Source organism: Diabrotica undecimpunctata, chromosome 8 (assembly GCF_040954645.1).
Source record: "Diabrotica undecimpunctata isolate CICGRU chromosome 8, icDiaUnde3, whole genome shotgun sequence".
NCBI classification, from domain to species: domain Eukaryota; kingdom Metazoa; phylum Arthropoda; class Insecta; order Coleoptera; family Chrysomelidae; genus Diabrotica; species Diabrotica undecimpunctata.
Genome location: NC_092810.1, coordinates 123,739,756 through 123,752,244, shown reverse-complemented (window position 1 = coordinate 123,752,244; position 12,489 = coordinate 123,739,756). Strand labels below are relative to the sequence as shown.

Here is a 12,489-nt window from a genome sequence, read left to right as displayed (position 1 = left end):
TCAGGAAAAACTGATTATATTTACGATTAAGTTCATCGATGAATTGGATCCAATCACATATACCGAACGATATCTCATTATTCTCGCTGCTTAATTTAACACCCGGTCCAAATGATCGAGCTGAACTTAATCCAACTAATACTTTTAAATGCTCAAAATTATACAAAGTATTAAGCAGCATCATTTCACTTTTGGCTCTTACTTCCACACTGTTCATGTTGTAATGACTACGTTTTACGAAATAACGCTGTGAACATGAACACGTTTAATTATATCTTCTTACCTCTCCCACGCTAAAACTATGTTGCGCAATATTTCGTAAGACTATTCATTTATGCATCACATGCCGGGCTTAATTATTAACTTCCTGCCTCCATGAGAGAATATATTTTATCTTACATTAAATAATCGAATTGGAATGTGCACGTGTTTCCGGCTATATATCGTGATTGCGTGAGACATTTTTAATAGCCGGCGTATCCGATGATGTCATTATTCTCAGTAGCAAGATCTATTTTATAAAGATTTCAACTGATCATGTAAAGTATAAATTGAAAAATAAACGAATTTTTGTTATTATGGTAATCGATAAAATATATACGAGGTAACTCGTAAAATATAAATTGAAAAAATTTAGAAGTTTTACGCTAATGGTTGTAGGTTTTAATTACAAAAAAAATACGAGGAAAAATGGCTCTCTTTGTCTGTCATTCGTCTTCTTCTCTTTGTCAATTCATAGAACGCAGTCACCGACCAGCGATTGAACATCGTTCTCATTGGTTACGTTGACGTGTAGCTTCGTTATTATTGGGGGGGGGGCGTCTTTTCGGGAGGAATGGGGGGACTGGGAACGTCTTTTCGGGGGAATGGGGGGGACTGGGGGCGTCTTTTCGTTAATATTGTGGTACGACTCCACCATTAGTCGATGCACGTCTTTCTCATTGGCCGTTGATGCACACCATTGGCCTCCAACGTCACGAGGATGTCCACCATTGGTCGAGGACACGTTTCTGTGGCATCATTGGTCGAGGAAAACGTTCTAACGTCACGAGGAGGGTGTTACTATGTCACCATTGGTCCCTCATCGCTATACCGCCATTTCTATGTTGTTTATTCAAATTCTAAGCTGTCATTGGTCGCTGGGGGTGTTGCTATTCCCACCACTGACGCTGCTATGCTGTCATTGGTCAACGACACGTTCCGACGTCACGAGGACGTCCACCATTGGTCAGCAAGACATTGGGGGACGTTCCTATGCCACCATTGGCCTGCTATTCCCACCACTGACGCTGCTATGCTGTCATTGGTCGACGACACGTTCCGACGTCACGAGGACGTCCTCCATTGGTCAGCAAGACATTGGGGGACGTTCCTATGCCACCATTGGCCTGCTATTCCCACCACTGACGCTGCTATGCTGTCATTGGCCGACGACACGTTCCGACGTCACGAGGAGGGCGTTACTATGCCACCATTGGCCTGATATTCCCACCACTGACGCTGCTATGCTGTCATTGGTCGACGACACGTTCCGACGTCACGAGGAGGGCGTTACTATGTCACCATTGGTCCCTCATCGCTATACCGCCATTTCTATGATGTTTATTCAAATTCTGAGCTGTCATTGGTCGCTGGGGGTGTTGCTATTCCCACCACTGACGCTGCTATGCTGCCATTGGTCGACGACACGTTCCGACGTCACGAGGACGTCCACCATTGGTCAGCAAGACATGGGGGGACGTTCCTACGCCACCATTGGCCGAGGGGCGTGGTCTAGAGACACGAGGTACGTTCCTACGTCACCATTGGTCGAGGGGCGTGGCCTCGAGACCCTAGACTCGTTCCTACGTCACGAGGGGGGCGTGGCCTTGACCCATGAGGATACGTACGCTTGACGATCGACGTGTGACGTCACTTCCGCTCCAGAAGGAACTCTATCTATCTACTACAATCAAAGCATACCAAAATAATCACCTTAAAAGATAAAAAGCAGGTAGGGGCCGTTACTTCTGCAGAAAGAGGATCACTAGTGGCTGTGGTTACCTGTATGAATACGGCTGGTGGTTTTGTGCCCCTTATGGTCATATTTCCCCGAAAAAAATATGAAGGCAGAATTGCTCAACGGCGCTCCACCAGGGACAATAGCTGCCTGCCATATGTCTCGCTGGATTCAGGGTCACATTTTCACCAACTGGTTACAACATTTTATTAGCCACGTTAAACCAAGTGAAGCTGATCCAGTTGTATTAATATTGGATGGTCACTTCTCCCACACGCGGAACATTGACTCGATAAATTTGGCGCGCCAAAACCATGTGATTATTCTTAGTCTGCCGCCGCATTCTACTCACAAAATGCAGCCGCTGGACCTTGCTTTCATGGGGCCTCTTAAAACCTACTACTCGCAGGAAATTGAAAATTGGCTAAGGAACAACCCTGGAAGAGTAGTCACCTGCTATCAAATTTGCGAATTGCTTGGAAGAGCTTATGTAAGATGTGCTACAGCTGAAATCGCTATAAATGGTATTCGAAAGAGCGGTATCTGCCCATTTATTAAACACATTTTTCGAGAACACGGCATTGCCATTCACCATCAAGCGGAAGGTGACCGAGTTCCAGTTCCAAATCTACCAGAGGCGGAACAAGAAAACCAAGTATTGATACGACCAAATGTGTGGAAGATGTATCATCTACTTAAGAACATTTCTAATTCGATAGAGATTCAACAGTGCGGTCACAAGATATTAGCGCTTTACCCACCACTTCATTTTACAAGTCTAGTACTAAAGAAAGAAAGTCCAGAAAAGGATCTGCTGCCTTGATTACGGGTCTTCTTCTTCCTATACCGTCCCCATTAACGGAGGTTGGCGACCACATTTTTAAAAGCTTCTCTGTCTTTTGCAACGTGGAATAATTCGTCTACAGTCATGTTTGTCCAGTCTCGAATATTTCGCAGCCATGTCTTCCTCTTTCTACCTATTCCCTTTTTGCCATCGACTCTACCCTGCATGATGACCTGCAGAAGACTATATTTATTATTTCTTAGTATGTGTCCAAGGTATGCAGTCTTGCGTACTTTTATCGTTGATGATTACGGGTACACCATACAAAGATGGCTTAGAAAGTAGTTTGTCAGAACAGAAGAGAAATAAAAGTATTTCAAAGGGAATTCCGAAATTAAAAATAGACAAATGTGAGCCTTTGAAGAAAACAAATAAAAATAAAGGAAAATCTATTGCTAAGAAGACAATGACAATCAAGGTTAAAAAGAAAAGTGCTGAGAAAGAGGAAGCTTTTAGTTCATCTGAAGAAGATGAAGAATTCATTTTAGATGATGATTCTGGCATGGAGTGTGACATTGGGGAAGAGGAAGCAGAATGTATGTTTTGTACTGAACTTTTCTCTGAAGATACCTCGGGCGAACAATGGATTCAGTGCTCAAAGTTTTTTAAGTGGGCTCACACCGACTGCACCAATGTAGACAAAAAGACACATATATTTGTGAGTTCTGCCTCGATGGCTAATTTTATCCCGTTATCCTAATATCCGGTATTAGGAACATTTGTTTTGTCAGTCTGAATTTACCGTTTTTTATAAAAATTTAAATTTTATTTTTTACTTCGTAGAAGTGATTTATTTTCGTTCAATAAATGATTCTCTATAGTCGATTACTTGTTTTGCTCTAAAATATTCATAAATTAATTGATGTATTAAAACTAATATTAGGGTTCAAAAAAAGAATCCGATATTAGAGCACTTTACTCTACTACCAAATATAGAGGGATTCGAAATACAAAGAGCTTTAAAAGATTCTTGGAAAAAAAAATCCTCTCTAAAAAATTGAAAATAAAGCTCCAAAACACGACGGTATAATTGCCGAGCTTTTGAAAACAAGCAAGACAGTAACAATCCCAATACTAACAGAGCTATTTAATACATGTCTCCATAGTAGCAAAATCCCCAAAGACTGGAACGAGAGTCTAGTAATACTCCTACACAAAAAAGGGGACAATGTGATCTAAAGAATTATAGACCCATATCGTTGCTCAGTCAAGTGTTCAAACTGTTTATGATAATTATTAACAACCGATTGACAAAATGTATAATTATTAATCGGTAGAACGGTCTGACTTTTGCAAAGAATATAGTACCATGTGGTCCAATAAGCCGATCTCTCGGCTATATATCAGAAACTATTCATGTTATAACTTTAAGAGAAAAAATTCCTTAGTAAAAGTGGCCAAGAGAAATCGCTGGAAATAACTTTCAAGTTTCTGGGTTAACCGCTAGGGGGCGTAACCTGTGAAGAAAACTTTGAAAACCAGTTTTTTGGGAAATATACCCAATTATACCAAGTGTTAAATAAGTAAACTAGAAAGAGGCCTAAATTCTGCACAAAGTTGTTCACGTACTTTTTTTTATTTTTTCAAATAAAGGGTGGGGGAGAGTTGGAAAGTATTTGTGGATAAATACCTGTAACTTTGGTTTGGATCAACCAATTTTAACGAAATTAGTGTCATTAGAAAGAGTGTGAATGAGTTTATTTATATCTGCTATAAAATAATTGCATTTAGTTTTAATTGTCATAGGTAGAGGGTACTTTCGAATAGAAAAAATTAAAATTTGTTTTCCTTCAAAATGTTTAATGGAAACACCTATTTATTGTAAATTATAATGGAACTGAATTAAATTCGTAACAAAATGGCGCAAACCGCATGTTACTAGCTTCTGTCGAACTCGAGATATGAATAAAAACGCATAAACAATAGTATTGACTCACCCTGTATTATAAATTAAATTAAAAAATAAGTCAGTAGGTACTTTCAATTTTTTTTATAGCAGAAGAATCTTAATGTTGATACCTATTTTGACCATTGCTATTTCATATGATTAAAAATAGTTTTTTCGAAACTAAGTAGGCTACGACAATGAATTTGACGGGGAGTTCATATTTTTTATTTATTGACAGCAGTCAAAACATTGTTATGAAGTGTTATATTATAATTCGAATTAAAGATTGCACTTTTTTCAATAGATAATATTGGTAATAGTATAGTATAGTAATATAGTATAGTAATAGTAATTAATTATCAGTACTAATAATTCGTGATGAGAATATCAAATGCAGAATTGTATATGATTGGAGTTTATTTCGAATTTCACCAAAATACCGCTATTGCCTCACATATATATTCTGTAAGATATCCTGACAGGAGACATTATGGCAAAGAAGTATTTGAAAGAAAGGCAAGAAGATTAAGAGAAACTGGTAGTTTCTCTACCGAAGATAATTCAATCAATGTTCTTGCTTTAATTCAACAGAATCCAAATATAAGTAGTCGGCAAATCTCTATAGAATTAAACATACCCAAAACTACTGTTCTAAGGATTTTAAAACATCACAGGTTGGTTTTTCATATTATAAAGTGAATGTTTAGGTCAGAAACTTAGAATTCCCTTTACTTTAGATTCAACTGTTATTTTAATATTCCGATAAAAACGGCAACACAGCCCTTTTATCCTTTTATCCGTTTCTTAAAAATACTTATGCACGATTTATCTTGTGAAACAATTGTGGATTTTTTAAGATTTTTTGTGTTTTAGTAAATATAGTGGTTTCTTTTTCACCAATATTTGTTGTCTGTTTTTTAGACTACATCCTTATCATGTAGTTCTCCACCAAGCTTTACATGAGAGAGATTTTGATACAAGGCTGGATTACTGCAATTGGATGTTAGGTCTGCTAGAAGAACAACCGCATACCATGTCAAAGATTTTGTGGACAGACGAGGCTACGTTTAATAGTGCGGGTGGTGTTAATCTGCATAATATGCATTATTGGGCTAAAGAAAATCCGCACTGGATACATGAGGTGCAGGTTCAAGTTATATGGAGTCTTAATGTTTGGTGTGGTATAGTTGATGGAAAGATCGTAGGTCCATATTTTTTTGATAGAACTTTAAATGGCGAAACATATTTGGATTTTCTGGAAAATCAGTTGCCTGTTTTATTGGAAGATATTTCCTTATAAACAAGAAGAGATATGATATTACAACATGACGGATGTCCTGCGCACTTTTCCAGACGAGTTCGACATTATTTGTATGCAAGTTATCCAAATAAATGGATTGGAAAGGGAAGTATATTTTCATGGCCAGCTAGATCTCCAGACTTAACATGTCTGGACTTTTATCTGTGGGGAAAATTGAAGGACTTACTGTACCAAACTCGACCACCACGCGAGACGACATGAAACAGCGCATTATAAACGCAATAAATAGTATATCAACAGCTGAGATTGAAGCAGCTGTTATGTCTACGCGCGAAAATTACATCTTTGTGTGGACAACGATGGAAAACAATTTGAACGTTTAATTGGACATTAAGTTTTAATGATCGAGATATTTGTATGATCTTTTACATATTTAATTTTAAGTTATAATAAAGGGTGAGTCAATACTATACTTACTTATGTTTATGCGTTATTGTTCATATCTCGAGTTCGATCAAAGCTATCAACATGCGGTTTGCGCCATTTTGTTACGAATTTAATCCAGTTCCATTATAATTTACAATAAATAGGTGTTTCTATTAAACATTTTGAAGAAAAATAAATTTTAATTTTTTCTATTCGAAAGTATCCTCTACTCATGACAATTAAAACTAAATGCAATTGTTTCATAGTAGATGTAAATTAAATCATCCACACTCTTTCTAATGACACTAATTTCGTTAAAATCAGTTGATCCAAACAAAAGTTACGGGTATTTATCCACAAACACTTTCCTACTCTCCGCCACCCTTTATTTGAAAAAATAAAAAAAAATACTTGAACAACTTTGTGCGGAATTTAGGCCTCTTTCTAGCTTACTGATTTAACACTTGTATAATTGGGCAAATTTCACAAAAAAACTGGTTTTCAAATTTTTCTTCACAAGTTACGCCCCCTAGCGGTTAACCCAGAAAATTAGAAGTTATTTCCAGCGATTTCTCTTGGCCACTTTTACTAAGGAATTTTTTCTCCTAAAGTTATAACATGAATAGTTTCTGATATATAGCCGAGAGATCGGCTTATTGGACCATCCGGTACATCAGACCACCCGCTGACAACGAGAACATTGATAGAGAAAGCAAATGAATACCAACTACACATATTTATTGCCTTTGTGGACTATGAAAAGGCAGTTGATAGTATCGTGATGAAGACCATAGAACAAGCTTTTAATAATTGTTGAGTAGATTAGAGGTTAGACAATTAAATACATAATATATACGAAAATGCAACCATGATAGTATAACTAAGCGAAAATACAAAGCCGCGACAAGGTGATGTAATATCGGCAAAGCTGTTTAATCTAGCTATAGAAGATGTCTTTAAAACTACAAATTGGTCAGCATATATGGCATCAACAAGGCATCAACATGGCAACAAAAGTTAAACCACCTCAGATTCACTGACGACATCGTGATTATAGCGAGCACATTCGAGGAACTAAAAACTATGGTGGAGGAACACGCAGACAGCCCCCAATACGTCAGCCTAAAAATGAATATGACAAAAACAAAAACAATGACAAACACAGACGACTCCAGATGTATAACTATAAATGGCAATGAGATAGAACAAGTATAAGAATATATCTACCTAAAGCAAATTATGAAGCTTGGAAAAGAGAACCAAAGTGCGGAAATCACTAGAACAGCAAGACTGCCATGAGCAGGATATGGAAAACTTAGTTGGATACTTAAAAACCACAAAGTACCTCAATACTTGAAGAGCAAAGTGTTCAACAAGTGCATCCTTCTTATCATACAGTGTGACCCATTTAGATTGGAAACACCTCTATAAAATTTGAAGTTGTTAACCGATTTTAACCAAATTTTTTTTAATGTCATGTAATAAAAGGTCTACTGCGGGACAAAATATGAAATATTTAGTTAAATTTTTAGGGCATTCTACGATACTTTTTCTTCGTCGAAAATGGAGAATTTGTATTAGCGATTTTTTTATTAAAAAAATTTCTACGCCACTAGATTTAGAGTGGCTTTAAATAGCTATGACAAAAATTTTATTAAAATATATTTATTAATAACGAAGTTATGACAACTTAAAATTTTAAAACTCACTAAGCTACGAGTCAAAAAAGAACACCCTGTATCAACAGATAACCATTAAACTAATTATTTTTTAAATAATTTTAATAATAAACCACTACTAGACAAAAAAATGTTTAAAATAGCATAAAAATTTAATGCAAGTAACGCACTTACATTATTATTAAATTTACATGCTACAACTTAAATCTCAGTTGCCATGACAACGATATTACTGTTTGACATTATTTGTGTCATACAATATAGCATTTCAGTGCTAGCATAAATTTATGCATAATATTTGCAACAATATTTACTTCAAATTCTTTTAATAATATTTTGTGTCATGGCTGCAAGATTAAGTTTGAGAGAAAAAATTAAAATTATACGTCTTTTGGGAGATAACGATAGAAGTGCCAGGGAAGTTTGTACAATATTTAATGACAGACATGTAGATCGTCCTAATATTAGCTGCGGTACGGTAAACAAAATAAATAGAATATTTAATGAATATGGTGCAGTATTAAAACTAATTTTAAAAAATAACCCGTTACAAAGAAGAAGAGGAAATGATCAAATAATTTTAGATCATTTCAGAAATAACCCTAATGCCAGTTTAAGGAATGCCAGTTTATATTTGAATGTGCCTCGAGAGAGTATTCGGCGATGTCTTAAGATAAATAATATTAAACCTTTCAAACCAAAATTCTTACACACATTACAAGAAGGCGACGAAGCAAAACGTTTAGAATATTGTTTATGGGCCCAAGGGGAATATTTAAACAATATAAATTTTCTAAAAAACGTGTTGTTTACCGACGAAGCCACTTTCACTACAAATGGAGTAGTATCATCACAGACTTGTCGCTATTGGACAGCAGATAATCCCCATTGGGTAATAAACTGTAAAAGCCAGTATTCTCAAAAAATCAATGTCTGGTGTGGTATACTGAACGAGCGAGTTATTGGTCCTTTCTTTTTTGAAGAAAACTTGAACTCACAGAACTTTTTAGAATTTTTAAATACCGACTTGTGGGATGCTATTCATGAGCTCCCAATTAATGAACGATTAAATTTGTATATCCAGTTAGATGGGTGTTCTGTTCATTACGTCAGAACCGTGAGGCAATGGCTAAATGAAAATTTTCGGAACCGTTGGAGAGGCCGGGGTAGTCCGTTGATAGATTGGCCACCCAGGTCTCCAGATCTCACAATTTTAGACTTCTTTCTCTGGGGAGTTATCAAACAAAAAGTTTACCAAACCCGTGCAATAGACGTAAACGAACTTCGTGCAAGAATTCGACAAGCATGTGCAGAAATTACTCCCCAACAACTAAGAAATGTAATTAGAAATATTCATAAACGCTACGACAAATGTATCCAATTAGATGGTGGATTGGTAGAGGCAACTAGAATTTAAACTAAATTTATGTTTCCATGTTTCTGTTAATACAGAGTGTTATTTTAACGTTAATACAGAGTGTTTTTTTCTTAGTGAGTTTTAAAATTTTAAGTTGTCATAAGTTTGTTATTAATAAATATATCTTAATGAAATTTTTGTCATAGCTATTTGAAGCCACTCTAAATCCAGTGGGGTAGAAATTTTTTTAATAAAAAAATCGCTAATACAAATTCTCCATTTTCGACAAAGAAAAAGTATCGTAGACTGCCCTGAAAATTTAAATGAATATTTCATATTTTGTTCCGCAATAGACCTTTTATTACATGACATTAAAAAAAAAATTTGGTTAAAATCGGTTAACAACTTCAAATTTTATAGAGGTGTTTCCAATCTAAATGGGTCACACTGTATATGGATATCATACCTGGACCCTAACCAAGGCAAATATGAACAAACTAGCCACAAAAGAAAGGGCAATATTAGGTATAAAACTGTCAGTCAGATAGAAAGAGGCGTGGCTGGGTAAGATCAAAAATAAAAGTCGAGGATTTCACAACAAAAATTGCCAAACTCAAATGGAGCTGCACTACTAAACAAATTGACCAACATTATGGTTGATCTTACAAAGGTAGACTACCAAGAGGAAGACCTCAGATGAAGTGGGTAAATGATATCAAAAAAATAACCGGAACAAATTGAAAGTATGCTGCTCAGAATAGAAATCGATCGAAGGTGTTGGGAGAGGCCTACATCCAAAAATGGACGATAGAAGCGTAAGAAGAATATGTTTACCTACTACATGTATAAAATACGATGTTAATGATATATTTATAAGTTTTTTTATTTTGTACAAACGTCTTCCGCATTTCAGTCTCCATCTCTTTCTATCTCTCCGATCACCCTCCTTCCTGAATAACGAGATCTACTTCTGTCTTGCGTGATGATGTATTCCTTCCTCTTTTATTTCTTTCTCTCGGAATATACCCTAGATTTTGGACGTTTGCATTTAGTTAACTCTTTCGCTGTAACATTAACACGTTTTGTTACAGTTTGTCAAACCTAGGAACGACTTTGAAAATCCTACAATCCGCATGCCCACTTGATGCGCAGTAAAATTACAGAAAATTATCTTAGTAAGAGAAGTAAGCTCGAGCTGTAAAGTACGTTTAAAAATCAAGTAGACGAGTCCGGGTGTTCATCCATTTCTTTCTCCCCGAAGACTTTCTTTGTCTGCTCTTTTCACAGATTTACTGTGCACAATTTAGCTTGCAGTTCGTTAAATATTTTATCCTTTCAATGTGTCTTCAAAAATTAATAAAATCCTTCAATAATATTACTGTATATTTTTAATCTGTTTATTCATGAGATCGCCAGGATCAAACTGACACATGCACTCTCAGGTAAGAGAGAAATTACGAGAGAGAATAATTAACATTTTCTTTTAACATAAATTTACATTTACTCGATAACAAGTTGTGTCTCCAAGTACGTATCTGCTAGTTGCGGAATTCAGACAAGAATACACTGGCCGGGAAAGAACCAGTGAGGACTATTTCAGGGGAACACCAAGGCAGGTTAGAAAAATTAGGATATGGTCTTGGAATCTTAAAAGAGTACATTATATATGTAAGACAAGAATCTTGTCTTACAAATAAGAGTATTGAGTTGATAGATGCAGTTAAAGAGACAGAGTAAACAACGCAGAAAAAAAAACTAAGGAAATAGGAAATAAATGTGCAATAGACGACTTCGATGAGAGACAAATTCTTTTAACAAAATATAACTTTTGAAAGTAAAGCACATAAAAAGAAAAGGCAGAAGTAGATTGATACAAATCTAATAGACGACGACTACAAAAAGATGCTCCAAAAGGTGAAAAGATAGCTTGTAGACAAATTAAGTCTAACAAAAATATAAAGAAGAAAAAAAAAGATATTCTTCAAAGTTAATGAAAAAATCGTTCCTATTTTAAACAACATTCAGGACATACCAATTAATACAAAAATTTACATTATGTACTGCATTACTATAATGTAAAGAAAAATAATATTAATAAATATTGTCAAATAATATTACTATCGAGCTGAAAAAACAATTTAGATTTTTTTTTTTCATATTAATTCCCACTATTTCGAGAACACTTCTTTAGACCACCCTATATAAAACTGTTTTTAAAAGTTCACTTACCAGCATAACATAGCGCTCCTAACATAGAAAAGATTCCAGAGAAGCACCATATGATTATCGACGCACCGACGGATTTTGTGCCGACATAAACCCCTTGGGGTGATACAAAGATCCCACTTCCTACAATTGTACCCACGATAATAGCGACCCCATTCATAAGCGTAATTTTACGTTGAAGTTTTACCGTATCTGTATCACTACTTTCATATTTTTTTGAATTCCCATTGGATAGAGGGGAGCTTTTACCCCCCATTTTAAATATTAGATAGCTCAAATTATTCCTAGAGAAGTTTTAAAATAAATTTAATGGTATTTATGGCACATTTTCTAAATGATTTTTAGTTGTAGGTTATTGCATCACGCACGTGGCCGGTGTTATGGTAACTGGATTAATGCGAGCGAACAGAGGGAAATAGCAAAGCGTACTCGATTCTCAACACTCGCACCGCGTTACTGACATTCACATTTTCATTTTGCAAACAAAAGTTGGCTGTTGGCGCCTACCTTACAGACTTGCGCGATTCTTGTAATTGAATGTGGCGTTGATTTTTTCGTGAGTAAACTCATTACCTCTGTTTATTAAGTGTCGGGTGTGGCATTAGAAAGGGACAAATAATTATTTGAGTATTTCAATTAAGATCCTTTACAATATTCTTGTAAAGAACATTACCTATAGGAACAGAGTGACCCTAGCGATACAAATTATTTCATTTTTATATGACGCAGGCGTGTAGATATTTCCCAAAAGTGCATACCACATTTCAAAGAGGGACAAGTCCCAAGGATCAGTACCAAATAGATTATTA

The 12,489-nt window shown here is 35.8% G+C and overlaps 1 protein-coding gene across 1 annotated transcript in view; it reads right to left on the bottom strand.

Moving 5' to 3' along the window:
- The window catches only part of JhI-21 (Juvenile hormone Inducible-21), a 101,996-nt gene extending 89,827 nt beyond the window's left edge, over positions 1-12,169 (bottom strand). The window contains exon 1 of the mRNA XM_072540885.1: positions 11,684-12,169. Within this exon, the coding sequence (XP_072396986.1) occupies positions 11,684-11,936 (253 nt within the window). The 5' untranslated portion in view covers positions 11,937-12,169. The remainder of the gene's footprint in view (positions 1-11,683) is intronic.
- Between the last annotated feature and the right edge of the window lie 320 nt (positions 12,170-12,489).